The sequence below is a fragment of the Oncorhynchus mykiss genome, chromosome 3 (assembly GCF_013265735.2).
Source record: "Oncorhynchus mykiss isolate Arlee chromosome 3, USDA_OmykA_1.1, whole genome shotgun sequence".
Classification (NCBI taxonomy): domain Eukaryota; kingdom Metazoa; phylum Chordata; class Actinopteri; order Salmoniformes; family Salmonidae; genus Oncorhynchus; species Oncorhynchus mykiss.
In genome coordinates this window covers 64,369,688-64,383,967 of record NC_048567.1, presented here as the reverse complement: position 1 = coordinate 64,383,967, position 14,280 = coordinate 64,369,688, and the positions used below count along the sequence as shown (strand labels likewise).

The window sequence follows — 14,280 nt, the reverse complement described above, 5'->3', positions numbered from 1 at the left end:
GATTCGAGAGATAAGAGAGCATATCTTGAATAATGACACCATATTTAACAACATCAATGCTGTAAGCCTGTTGACCATACAACGCATCCTCCAACGGCACCGAGTGACGATGAAACAACTTTACAAGGTGCCATTTGAGAGAAACTCTGACAGTCAAGAATATGTGACATGACTTTGTAGAGGTATGTATGCAACACTACTTCCTGTACTTCAGACATACCATATTTACTCATCTGTATATCCTTTTGTCTGTTACAGAGAGTATTGGAGCTGGATGCCCATGTAATTCGCCATTAATTTATTTATGCGGATGAGGTTGGCTTCTACCTCACCAAAACCAGGCGCCGCGGAAGAAATGTAATAGGACAGAGGGCAATGACCAATGTCCCTGGACAGAGTGGGGGTAATATAACTGTGTGCTGCCATCACTCAAAACGGGGTCCTCCATCACAATGCCACACTGGGTCCGTACAACACCGGCCATATGCTCACTTTTCTGGATGCAATTTACACAATGCTTGTCCCTGATCCAGATCAGGAGCCTGCTAGATTTGTGGTTTTATGGGACAATGTTAGTTTTCACCGGGCTGTTCTGGTCCAAAACTGGTTTGCCACCCATCCACAATTTGTAGTTTTGTACCTACCCCCATATTCACCTTTTCTAAATCCCATAGAGGAATTCTTCTCAGCCTGGCGCTGGAAAGTGTATGAATGCCAACCCTATGCCCGCATGCCGCTTCTCCAGGCAATGGAGGACGCATGTGGGGACATAGAGGTTGCCTCTGTCCAAGATTGGATACGCCATGCTAGGAGATACTTCCCTCGATGTTTGGCAAGAGAACACTTATCTTGTAATGTGGACAAAGTATTGTGGCCAGACCCAGGCCGGAGAAGAGATGAAGCGTAGCTTAGCACTGGTGACTGCCCCCCCCCCCAACAATTCCTGGACTGCCCCCCCCGGGACCCCACACACACAATTGTGTTCTTTACTGTATTCTAAAGAATATACTTTTGGTTTACATATGTTTATGCTACATTGCATTGGTGTTTACAGTGTACTTGTTACCCCTCTCAGCAGATTACTTTCACTGTAGAACATTGCATTGGTGTTTACAGTGTACTTGTTACCCCTCTCATCTGATTACTTTCACTGTAGAACATTGTATTGAAATGTAGATATAAGCCTATGAAAGACCAAAGAGCTTTAGATTTAGAACAACAGTGTTTACATGGAATATCCAAAAATGTACCATTATGAAAGCAATGTTTGCCATTTGATGCAAATGCTTCATTCTGACATGTGTTTATGGCATTTTGAATGCAGTGTTACAGTTTGAAGAAGATGTGAGGCATTTTGCATTTTGTGTGTGCAGTTTTGGGAATTGTGTGTAGAGTTTTGAAAAAAGGAGACAGTTTTGAAAACGTGTGTAAGCAGTCTTGCTGATTTTCAAACTGCATTATGTCTTGTGTTAAAGTTGTCTCTCATGAGTGGAGACACTGACTCCCACCCTGCTTCAACTGCACAGCCTCTTACAATCCTCTTGTTCCTGGATGATTTCTGACCACTGTAATGGGCTTAAATCTTCTCTGAACACTGTTCTGCCATGCCACCCTACAGATTTCCCTCCCATACCTGTAGACACTCCACACCAGAGCTCTTCCTTTCCCAATCTGAAAAACCTCCAGGGCTATCTCCAGTGTTCAGGGGACTTGTCCCTTCTCTATGTGCAGCACCTCCAGGGGCAGCAACAGCAGCACAGTCTCCTTAGAGGGTTCTTCTTCTTGTACCGGGTGGCCATTTTAAATTTCTCGTTAGTGATGGTGACGTAGTCCTGTGTCTTCTCTACGCTGGTCTGGATGTTGTCTATGTAGCCTCCTTGCTCCTCCACCAACATAAAGATATCCATGAACAGTTCTCTCAGCTCCTTCATGTTGCTCTCCAGATTCAGTAGCTCCTATAGCAGTTGCACGAAGGATAAAGACAAAACAGTAGTCAAGGATTTGTCTGAACGGACAGTGAAACTGGTGTAAATTACACGAGACATTAGTGTTTGTCGGTCACAGACATACATGGCCTACTGAGATTCTTAACTTTACCTTCAATGACATATTCTTGCATTTTCTTACTCATCAAAACTTACGCTTACCTTGTGTCTCTGCTCGATCTCGGACAGCTGAACGCGTGTGATGCGTTCGTCGTTGAGGAGGTTCTGGTTAAACACCTCCCACTTCCCTGTGGCAACCATTTCATCGACTCCCTCCTCGGTGACGTCACGACCAAACACCTCCAGCTGGCGGATGATGAAGTTTTTACAATGCTCCTGTTTACTGAGGATGGAGTTGTTGTACAGACACATCACCTAGGAGTGGTAAAATATGAACAAGTACTTTAGACCTGAAACAGACATTTATTTTCACTGTTTGCTTAGCTAGCATATATTAAAAACTAAGACTAACAATATATATTTTTGCTGAGGTTCATCAAGTGTTGTCAGAAAAACATCAGAAAACACCATTGAAATAAAAGGTTATAATAACTAATGGAGAGTGACCTGTTGGAATTGTCTAAGTAGCGCTGCGTGTTGGGAGGGTTGAATGCGTGTAGTGGCTGTAGCCAGTCCCTGCATGTCTTCTAAACTCTGTGCCTTCTTGGAGAGGTCGTCCAGCTGTCTGTGGATGCTCTCTGCCTGCAGCTTGATGTCAGTCGTCACATCACTGTCCTTCTTCATCACACTGAAACGACGCATGGTTGCCACCAGGGTCCTTTGTTGCTGGCTGAACTTCTTCACCTGGGGAGAAGGAGAAGAGGATTCAGTCAAACTTTAAATGAATAACAAGAATAGAGAGCATAGAGAGCATCCTTCCACCTCCCTAATTCACAACATTATTCTCATGGACAATTGGACATACAGTTGCAGTCCAACCGAGGTGCATGCTTTGCGGGTCGACATGTCTATATAGTTACGGCCACTCATAGGAGGAATATGTGAGCTTACTAACCTCCGTTTCCAGCTCAGTGATGTCACCACGGATATGCTGAGCCTCGGACAGGAAGTTGTGCAGGACTGGTTCTTGCTCGAACACCACAGCCTGCTGCGGGGTGGCGACCTTAACCCCCAATGGGGCATCTGGGTTAGCATCTTCCTCAGGGAATGGGGTATCATCTGTCTCTCTGCTCACCTCCCGAAAACCCTGGGCCCTCTGACGCAGCTCCTCCAGGCGGTCCTTCATGGTCAGAGACTTCTCGGTGGAGATCAAGCAGAAGGATGACAAAAGCCTGTGAGTTGAGGCCCCTTAGTGAAGTTATCCCGTAGTGAAGTTATCTCCAAAGGACAGAGCCTTTTGGTGGACCTCACTCAGGAGGACAGGGTCTGATGTTGTTTCACTGTAATAAGGAACATATGGTCTTGGTTGACAATGTATATGGTGTCTCCAACTATTGTTGGTATACCTAAAGTGTTAGATGCGTGAATGAGGACCCAAAAGCGAATTAACGTAAACAGAGCTTCTTTAATAACAAAACAAACGTAGGCTCAGATGGACCGGCAGATTCCGACAGGACAGGACAAGGTTGCAGCAAACATGACGATAGTCTGGTTCAGGCATGAATAACACAAACAAGAATCCGACAAAGACAGAAACAAAAACAGAGAGAGATATAGAGGACTAATCAGAGGGAAAAAGGGAACAGGTGGGAAAAGGGGTGACGAGGTAGTTAGGAGGAGACAAGGAACAGCTGGGGGAAAGAGGGGGAGAAAAGGTAACCTAATAACGACCAGCAGAGGGAGACAGGGTGAAGGGAAAGGACAGAAACAAGACACAACATGACAATACATGACATAAAGTCTACCTAAAGAGTAAACACTGTATTAAGCAAAGGTGTTTCAGTCAACATTTGAGTTTATTCATCATGATTACAATGAGGAACTCGAGGTCTTATGAGGTAAATATGTACAGTACCAGTCAAAAGCTTGGCCACACCTACTAATTAATGGGTATTTATTTATTTTTACTATTTTGGCTCCAACCACCGTGTCTTTGTGAGACACAGAGTAGATGAACGGATCATCTCTGCATGTGTAGTTCCCACCATGAAAAATGGAGGAGGAGGTGTGATGGTGTGGGGGTGCTTTACTCTTGACACTATCTGTGATTAATTTAGAATTCAAGGCACACATAACCAGCATGGCTAACACAGCATTCTTCAGCGATACACCATCCCATCTGGTTTGTGCTTAGTGGGACTATCATTTGTTTATCAACAGGATAATGACCCAACACACTTCCAGACTGTGTAAGGGCTATTTGACCAAGAAGGAGAGTGATGGAGTGCTGCATTAGATGACCTGGTTTGTGATGAGTTGGACCGCAGAGTGAACGAAAAGCAGCCAACAAGTGCTCAGCATATGTGGGAACTCCTTCAAGACTGTTGGAAAAGCATTCCAGGTGAAGCTGGTTGAGAGAATGCCAAAAGTGTGCAAAGCTGTCATCAAGGCAAAGGGTGGCTACTTTGAAGTATCTAAAATATATATTTTGATTTCATTAGCACTTTTTGGGTTACTACACAATTCCATATGTGTTATTTCATAGTTTTGATGTCTTCCCTATTATTCTACAATGTTAAAATAGTAAAAATAAAGAAAAACCTTTGAATGAGTAGGTGTGTACAAACATTTGACTGATACTGTACTTTGGTGTGTTCACTTTGAACTGGAAATTAGTCTCTCTTCACTTTGTTTCTTTATAGCACCACAAGACCTTCTATAATGAATCTGGCATCACAAGCTCTTCAATAATATATCCGTAGACAAGGTCAACATTCCTAAGAAATTCCCTAAGCACTTTGGTCCACTGAGCTACAAGTAGTGTTTGTGGCTGGGAATGGCAGGGAGAGATACATTAGCACAATGTTTATGTCCATCACCAGTGAATCTACTTCAGCGTTGCTTCCCATGAGAAGTTATCTTGTTTGTGTTTTTGCAGTGAGGCACTTCCCTTCACCAGTACCTCTGCCTGACATAATGATATGATGATTGCTCTCAGAGAAGTTAACTTCTAATAGACACACACAAACACACACATACATGTACAAACACACACACCCACAGAGAGCTTGTCAACGTTGCCCTTAAGATTCGGTTAGTCTGACTGTAATCCACACTGTGGTATCTGTGGCGTTCAGCAGACAAATCTGGTTTAGCTCGACAGCAAAACATAATAAGTATTACAACAGTTTCAAGGTTTCATCAGTTTATTCTGAAGTATATTCAGTATATATATACAGTATTTCCCCTGCAGTGTCTGGATCGTTTGGAGGACTTTAACTGTTAGGAAGGGTGGAGTGAACAGAATGTGTATTTTGAATTAAATAGAGCGTTGTAAATGACACACTATCCAATTACCAGATGGATTACAAACAGGAAAGCCCACAAATAACCTGTTGTTTGTGTGTGTGTGTGTGTGTGTGTGTGTGTGTGTGTGTGTGTGTGTGTGTATTAGTGTTGTAGGGGTTGACTCATAACCCACAGTCCCAGTGGTTATATATTGTGTGGATGAAGGGCGGGTGGGTTGAACAAAATTAAAACAATACTTTAAAAAATCTTTCTTGTACAATTTAGGCTACATTGAGGTTTTTCATTCGTTATTTTAAGCTATATGGCATTAGGCCCTAAAACGTAGGCTTATGCGCTAACTGTAGGCCAACCCACGCCAAATAGCCGACATGCCAATCACCAAATGGTTTTGGGAACAGACAGAAAACATAACTTCGATCCACAGAGGCAAAAAGGACAATGTGGGAATTTAATACAATAAGAGAAAAAGCTGCGAAATGGAGTTGAAAATAAAGAGAAGGGAGGGCCAGAAAGGCAATGTTTGGGAAATATCTGGTGAAGTAGTGAGAGAGGATGATAGCAGTGTGATGATTGTGAGGAGCTATGCAAAATCCACAGTCACACGAGTGGGGCTTCAAATAGACCTATGGTATGTCAAGGGAACTGTAGCCTACTGTTCAGATGGGTTGAATGGGAACTGAAATCTGGACACTGACTGTAGGTCTATAACCTCTCACATAGCCTTAATATTAACTCCTGCAGAATTAAGCATTTCTTGATACACCAAATGTAGGCTACATTTTGACTTGGGGAACAGGAGTGGAGAAATATGCTTTCCTTCTTTCAGCATCTTGAGAGAATGCACTGTGCAGTTAGATACCATTTGTGGAGGTGCTGTCTATACCAGCATCATAAAAGCTGATAGGATTTCAACCACATAAAATATTCATCCAAGCTGAACTGAAATCTATCAGAAACATGTTGAGTCGTTTTCACAGCTTTCTATGTCCTTACAACCGGTCAAACAGGTGCCATTTGGACATTCTGCACAGAAAACCTTTCACTTGTATTATTTTCTATATTAGCGGGTTCGGGACGGGTGCGGACCTCAGATGTTCACTTTATCACATATAGTCGGCCGGTTGCGGATGGGTGCGAGGGAACAAACAGCTGACCTGCGCACCACTAGTGTGTGTGTGTGTGCAGTATTGAAGTGTGAGACCTCCTGCATGTTCTAACACTACAGACCTCTGACCTTCTCTAGGCTGGAGATCATATTGAAACCAAACCATAGAATTAGAAATACTAGAACACATTCCCATCCATGTCAACTTTCATGGTTGATGGACCACAGTCATTGAGTTTACCTCCCATGGACTAAGCCGGGGCTTTGTCCGTTCTGGTCATTGTAACTCTATGATTCAGACATTACTCAACCGATTCTAGAGCAATGCGAGATTTAGCCTGAAAACACACTCAGTCCAGCTTGTCTGTGTCTGAATGTTTTGACGGTTTCTTCTGTTCTCTGACTGCTTTCCAACTTTCCATCTGTTCACCTGTCACAGAGTTTATGAGAGAACTGCCTGTTGACATTTGTCACAATAATGCAAGTGTTCTGCTGGGGCGGAAGAGAACAAATGCTTTCCTCTTTTATACAGGATATTATTGTAAAGGCAACTCTGACCTTTTTTTATTTTTAATTCAATCCATTTTTGGTCTTAAGAACCTTGAATTTCATATGAGAAAACAATAACACACACTTAAGAAAACATATTCTAACACTTACAACAAGTATCCTGAGCCAGGCAGGTGTGAGTTCTGCTATTTACCTTGTTGTAGTAAGTAATCCGTGAGGCTTAGAGCCTGCCATTTACGTTTGACCAGGAATGTAACTGTCAATTTAGCCAAGCCATGGAGAATGGATTATTCGTACTTCACAAAAAGTATTCATGAAGTTATCCAAATGTATATCCCATCCTTCTGAACGGTATCCTCAGGGAATCTATTGAGCCCTCCACTCCAAATACTTATTAGCTGTAGGTCACGTGTGTGTGTTCTGTTAGTTTTCCTATATGTTAACAGTTAGTCAGTAAACTGCTATAACAGAGAAACAACACTTCCCAGGAAATGTGCTTCCGCCAGTCTGGCCACACCCCTTCTCTCTCATTGAGAACTCTCTGTGGCCAGGGGGAGAAGGGAGAACAGATGTGGACTAGTCTGTCCCAGGGGCTGCTCAAACAGCGTCATAGAACAAATAGAGCTGTATTGTGTAGAACAGCAATGATGTAGAAGAGTTGTTTTAGCTCTATACATGACATTATGTATGGAGCCTACGGTGCAGCCTGCTAGCTAAGTCACTGGTCTGGCCCTATTGTGTTTCTCAGGCTCCAGTGGTTCTACTGAGCCTGGCTGACATTTTTGACCAAACGAAGGCCTATTGTATGTGTTTCATAAAAGCACAGGGTGGAGAAGTAAATCTCAACCAACAGTAAGACGATATAGAACTGAGTTATAGTAACCAGCAGATAAAAAACAGGTGTATGATTCATTCCTAATGTGTAGGTGTTATGACAACAAAATACACCGTTTTGGGTTGTGACAGGTGTGTCTGTCCCGTCTCTCTGTCCTAGGCTTGCCAATGAGCCGAACCTGTCCATGGCTCTGAGGTGGAGCTGATACACCGTCTCTCTCTGGAGACACCGGTCAACAGACACCAATGTAGCTTCTTCATAGTAAGTGTCTCATAACATAGCATATCTTGCTTATGCCTAAAGGCACGGGGTGTAATCGTTAGTCCAAATAAGAGTTTCTATTGGACAAATTCAGGTACACTCTTGGAAAAAAAGGGTTCCAAAAGGGTTATTCGACTGTTCCCATAGGAGAAACCTTTTTGGTACAGGTAGAACTCTTTTGGATTCCATGTAGAACCCTCTGTGGAAATAATTCTACATGGAGCCCAAAAGAGTTCTTCCTAGAACCAAAAAGGGTTCTTCAAAAGGTTATCATATGCAGACAGACAAATAACTATTTTAGGTTAAAGATAGCACCTTCTTTACTAAGACTGTAGGTCCCTCACTGCTTCGTTCTGTTTGCTTCCGTTTAAGAAACGTTTTGCAACAGAATTGGCGTAATGAATATGCTACTGTGAAGAATTTGTGTCCCTGGAACATGCCCTTGTGTTGTTCTTGTAGAAGTTGTGCTCAGCTGTACTTGGCTCAGGGAAGACATTGAATAGGTCCATCAGAAAGGGAGTAGAATGGCTACTGGACTACATCTCCAATCATTATAAGGCTCTTAATGAGCGTGTGCAGACGGATACAGCACATAAGAGATAGAAGAGATAGCACGCCTTGAGAAAGAGGTAAGAGGGGAGGAGAGAGAGAAAGAAAGTAAAAGGAAGGAGAAAGACAAAGTTGAGGAGCAAAAAGAGGTTCATGGAACACACATAATGGTCTCAAATGAATGGAAGTGCAATTCTATATGCTTGGTTTGTTCACAAGCACCATCATGGTCACTGCTGGTGTTCTACACAGTGAGATAAGCTGCTGCGTGCTCTCAGAATGTCTGATCTGATACCACTCACTGTGGAGAATGTCAACAACAGAGAACAGACTGAGTCAAAGTCACATCAATAGTATCTGTTTTCAGGGCCTTGAAAATTGTCTCTTTAAGAACGTTGTCTTGTAGAGAATGTGGTCTCTTTAGCCCTGTGTGGGAGTCAATATACCCAGAGAAAATATTTTGTGTTTAGTTCTGCAGGGGTGAAGCGTGGAGGGGGGAGGAGGAGAGAGGGGAGGGAGAGAATAGAGGCCAGGGTCAGTGCAAGGATGAAGAACTTACAGACAGCTTATTTGAGGAAATCAGAGAGCTCAATAGTGAAGTGAGAGAACTGGTCCGGTGAAATGAGCCAATGAAGAGGGTAATGCTAACGTATCCACTGCAGAGAACAGACTCCCACTCCGGCCCTGCTCAGAAACAACACTTCCTTTCTGAAAATACTTGATTGGTGTAAACAACATGGTAGTTATTTGGTACCCTTTGTACTTGAATAGGCTTGCTTACGTCTATCAAAATCCATCCAGGTCTCAACAAGTGCACAAGGGTATAGGGGCTAGCAGTTGTTTTTGGACACAGTCCAACACTGCCTAACAGCACATAATTGACTACCTCTCCTGAACCCAGGACCAAAGGCATAAAGGCCAAAGACACGTCAACTCCACCAAGATTCTCCCAACTCTTATACAAACAAACATCGTAACCCTGGGAATACTCGCATCAATCCATTATAGAGAGTCTATTTGTCAGGCTGGGGAGATTTTCCCCTGTCTGGTATTTAAGTCAGAGTTATGGTGTGTTCCCTGTCTGTGTAACTCCAATATTTTGCATGTCTGTGTTCAAGTAGGAGGAGAGACTGAAGGAGAAGGAGAGGAAAGAAGTGAAACAGGAAGAAAAAATTAGATCATATCAGAAAAGAGATCTAGAGAATTTATCTGAAGAGGAATGCCATTCAACCCACTGTCAACAGAATACCTCCTCGCAAGGCGAGCCCATCACGGCCTAGACCCAGAGCCAACCCCAACTTTCTCCACTTCAACCGCCTGCCCAGGCCCAAACACTGCCCCCCTATAAACCCCAAACTCAAGCTCAGGTAAGTGGGTCTCCACTCTTCCACTGGGAGGAGAGCAGGTAAAGTACACTAAACACTGTTTTATACACACACAGCATGGATGAGGAAGTGAGCTCCCAGTACTGTCTAATCATCTGGTGGAAAATGAAAGTGATAAACATCTTTAGGAAATGGCATCAACTGCAGATTTTTATCAAACAAAATAAGGAAGTACCGGAAGTGAACGTGTACCATGTCTGTTTCTCCAGAGAAGGGAGTCATCTGTTAAACAGTGTCCCAGACTGTCAGGCCTATGTAGTGAATTCTATGCTGGACCCAGTCACCCCAGTCTCCAGTCCAGTCTAAACCAAATCAGGATAGACCAGCCAGCTCACTCACTGCAGGTCCAAACTGGCAATAATGACTCTCCGTAATTTTATTGTTGTGTTTCGTAGATTGTTATAAGCTAAATTGCCTGTGCTAGAGCACTGTTAACCAGAGCACTTGGTTTACAGTTAACCTGGAGCACATCGCCCTCTAGTGACAGATTAAGGAGGTTATTCTTAATGACTAGTTCACCTGAATGTCATAGACACAGCTTGTGGCCATAATGCCCCTGAGGTACCATTGGCATCTACTGCCTATGGACTACATCAGCGAGTTCTCCCTTTAAGGCTCCTACAGGGAAGTATTGCTGAATATCTTCACTGTAACTGTAGAGGCAAAGTTATTTCCTGCTCTAATGAGATAGTTCAGATCAGAGGTGCAAAGCTGCAATCATCAGAGGCTGCAGTCTTGCTGGTTAGCGGTTCTCCCTGGCACTTTGCTGAACAGTTAAAGGGAAATTTCAAAAAAAGTTCAATTTCATGTTCATCATCTCCAGCACCACCCCAACATCGACATATGGGAACATGTGGTAGTATAAAAGATAGAGGAAAATAAGTGTTTCCAATGACACAAGAGCACAATTTTCACATATGTTGATGTTGGGGTGGTGGTGGAGATGATGAATATAAAGCTGAAGATGTTTGACATTTCCCTTTAACGTGGCTGATTGCCCAGTGAGTGCACACACCTGGCATCCTAAGTCTAAATTGGTCCCCAGTGTAGATTGTTGCATCTCTACAGTATAGTAGCCTACAGGAAGCTTTATACAGCTCTGGCCCGAGTTGACCTACTCCCTCAGAGTCCACCTGACTCTTCACCTGCAGAACCAGGTAGCTTACAGTGGCACTGACCCATACACCTTACATATACACTGAGTGTACAAAACATTAGGAACATATTGAGCCACACACCCACTTGCCCTCAGAACAACCTCAATTCGTCGGGGCATGGACTCTACAAGGTGTTGAAAGCGTTCCACAGGGATGCTGGCCCATGTTGACTCCAATGCTTCCCACAGTTGTGTTAAGTTTGCTGGATGTCCTTTGGGTGGTGGACCATTCTTGATACACACGGGAAACTGTTGAGTGTGAAAAACCCAGCAGCGTTGCAGATCTTGACATACTCAAACCTGTCACCTTCTTCCATACCCCGTTCAAAGGCACTAAAATATGTTGTCTTGCCCATTCCCCCTCTGAACGGCAAACATACATGTCTCAAGGCTTAAAATCCTTTAACCTGTCTCCTCCCCTTCATCTACACTTATTGAAGTGGATTTAACAAGTGACATCAATAAACGATCATAGCTTTCACCTGGATTCACCTGGTGGGTCTATCTCATGGAAAGAGCAGGTGTTCCTAATGCTTTGTACACTCAGTGTACAAAAAAAGTGCCTTCAGAAAGTTTTCAAACCCCTTGACTTTTTCCAAATATTGTTACAGCCTGAATTTTAAATGGATAACATTTACATGATTTGCCACTGGCCTACACACAATACCCCATAATGTCAAAGTGAAATTATGTTTTTCAACATTTTTACAAATGAATAAGAAAGGAAAAGATAAAATGTCTCGAGTCAATAAGTATTCATCTCCTTTGTTATGGCAAGCCTAAATAAGTTAATGAGTAAAATGTGCTTAACAAGTCACATAATAAGTTGCATGGACTCACTCTGTGTGCAATAATAGTGTTTAACATGATTGTTGAATGACTACCTCATCTCTGTACCCCATACACACATGTAATAGAATGTATCTCTATGTTTCTTGTAACAAGCAGATCAATTCTCTTTCAGACCAGTATAGTCCTTCTTAAAAGGAGACCGACAGAGCAATATAGGGAAGAGACAAGGTTTTGAAACCTCTATTGCCTTAGAGGTACAAACAAAATAAGTTAGTCAATAAGTTACACACATACAGTATGTAAGGTGCATCAGTCGAGCAGTGAATTTCAAATAGAGATTCAACCACAAAGACCAGAGAGGTTTTCCAAAGCCCCTCAAAGAAGGGCATCTACTGGTAGATAGGTAAAAATAAAAAAAACAGACATTGAATATCCCTTTGAGCATGGTGAAGTTATTATTTACACTTTGGATGATGTATCAATACACCCAGTCACTACAAAGTGGCAGGTGTCCTTCCTAACTTAGTTGGCCGGAGAGGAAGGAAACCGCTCAGGGATTTCACCATGAGGCCAATTATGACTTTCAAACAGTTACAGAGTTTATTGGTTTTATTGGAGAAAACTGAGGACGGATCAACAACATTGTAGTTACTCCACAATATTAACCTAATTGACAGAGTGAAAAGAAGGAAGCCTGTACAGAATAAAAGTATTCCAAACGTGCGTCCTGTTTGCAACAAGGCACTGAAGTGATACTGCAAAGAATGTGGCAAAGCAATGAACTTATTGTCCTGAATCCAATACAACAGATTAATGAGTACCACTTTTCATATCTTCAAGCATAGTGGTGGCGTCATCATGTTATGGGTATACTTGTAATCGTTAAGAACTTTTTCAGGATAAGAAGAAACAGACAAAGTCCTAGAAGAAAACCTGGTTCATTCTGCTTTCCACCAGACACTGGGAGGTGAATTCACCTTTCAGCAGGACAATAACCTAAAACACAAGGCCAAATCTACACTGGACTTGCTTACCAAGAAGACAGTGAATGTTCCGAGCGACCGAGTTACAGTTTTTTAAATGTACTTAAAAATCTATGGCAAGACCTGAAAATGGTTGTCTAGTAATGATCAACAAACAATTTGACAGAGCTTGAAGAATTTTGAAAAGAGTAATGGGCAAATGTTGCACAACCCAGAAGTGGAAAGCTCTTAGAGACTAACCTGGAAAGACTCATATTGTGTGAGGTAAACCCTCTGGCTGGGTGATTTGTGTTCACCTGAGGAGAGAAAGGTGAGAGCAAACACATTTACAGAGTAAACACACACACACACACACACACACACACACACACACACACACACACACACACACACACACACACACACACACACACACACACACACAGTAAACACACAAAATGCAGCCCCTGCTCCATCTGTGTTTGCTCTCCTCAATTTAAAGGGAATGAATAAACAAACAACTGAAAAGGTACATTTCTGTAAACAAACAGGTCTATTTTCTGTTATGCTAATGTAAACACACACCGTACCACTAGGAATACATACACAGAGAGTCAGAACCTTCTGAATGTTGCCCACAGTGGTCACTGTATCCATGTGTGTGTACGTGCGTGTGTGTGCGTGTTAATGTACCTTCGCATATCCATATAAAACACTAATTTACAAGCCTTTGCGTGCAGCACATGAAATCTCCGTCCAGCCACATCCACACATAAACATTACAGCCTCACCACACTACATCACTGAATCAGCTATTAAAAGTGAGAGATGTGACATTGCCTCTGTAAGTGGGTTTCCAGGGCCAGGCTGCAGTAATTGTCATTGTGGAAGTAAGTGCCATTGTCCCTCAGATCTATATTATGGGAATGACTCTGGCTGTGACAGGCACTGGGGATGGGATAGGGGGAGGGCTGTGTGTGTGTGACAGGCGGGTGTGGCTGTAGTGTGTGATGCCCGGCAGTCCTTCATCCCCCTGGTCTAAACGGTGCTGTCAGGCCCCTAATCGAGATGGAAGAGAAGACTGGTTGGATGGAAGAGCTGACTGCAGGCTGCAGATGAAAAGCACAGATCGACTCCTGTGCCCTTGTCCTGTTCCTGTTCCTCCAGTAGCAGTAGTATGGATTCCCCTAGCAGACAGGCAGGCACATTGTTCCGACAACTCAGAAATACTTATAGGCTAGCTAATCTAGGCTGTAAAGGGGATGATGTGTCACTGCTAGGAATACAACATCTGTTGGTGATCAATTTTGGCAGGTTTTATTTTTGGGGATCACAAAAAGTTTTATGCATCTGAGATTGCATCATGTGTGT

General features: G+C 42.9%; 1 protein-coding gene across 1 annotated transcript; it reads right to left on the bottom strand.

Moving 5' to 3' along the window:
• Positions 1-1,176: 1,176 nt before the first annotated feature.
• Positions 1,177-3,377, bottom strand: LOC110520382 (syntaxin-19). Its single transcript, XM_021597662.2, has 4 exons — positions 3,001-3,377; positions 2,553-2,789; positions 2,148-2,360; positions 1,177-1,955 (listed from the first exon to the last, which is right to left on the bottom strand). Exons 1-4 carry the CDS (start codon positions 3,229-3,231, stop codon positions 1,722-1,724), a joined length of 915 nt encoding a protein of 304 aa, XP_021453337.2. The 5' UTR covers positions 3,232-3,377; the 3' UTR covers positions 1,177-1,721.
• Between the last annotated feature and the right edge of the window lie 10,903 nt (positions 3,378-14,280).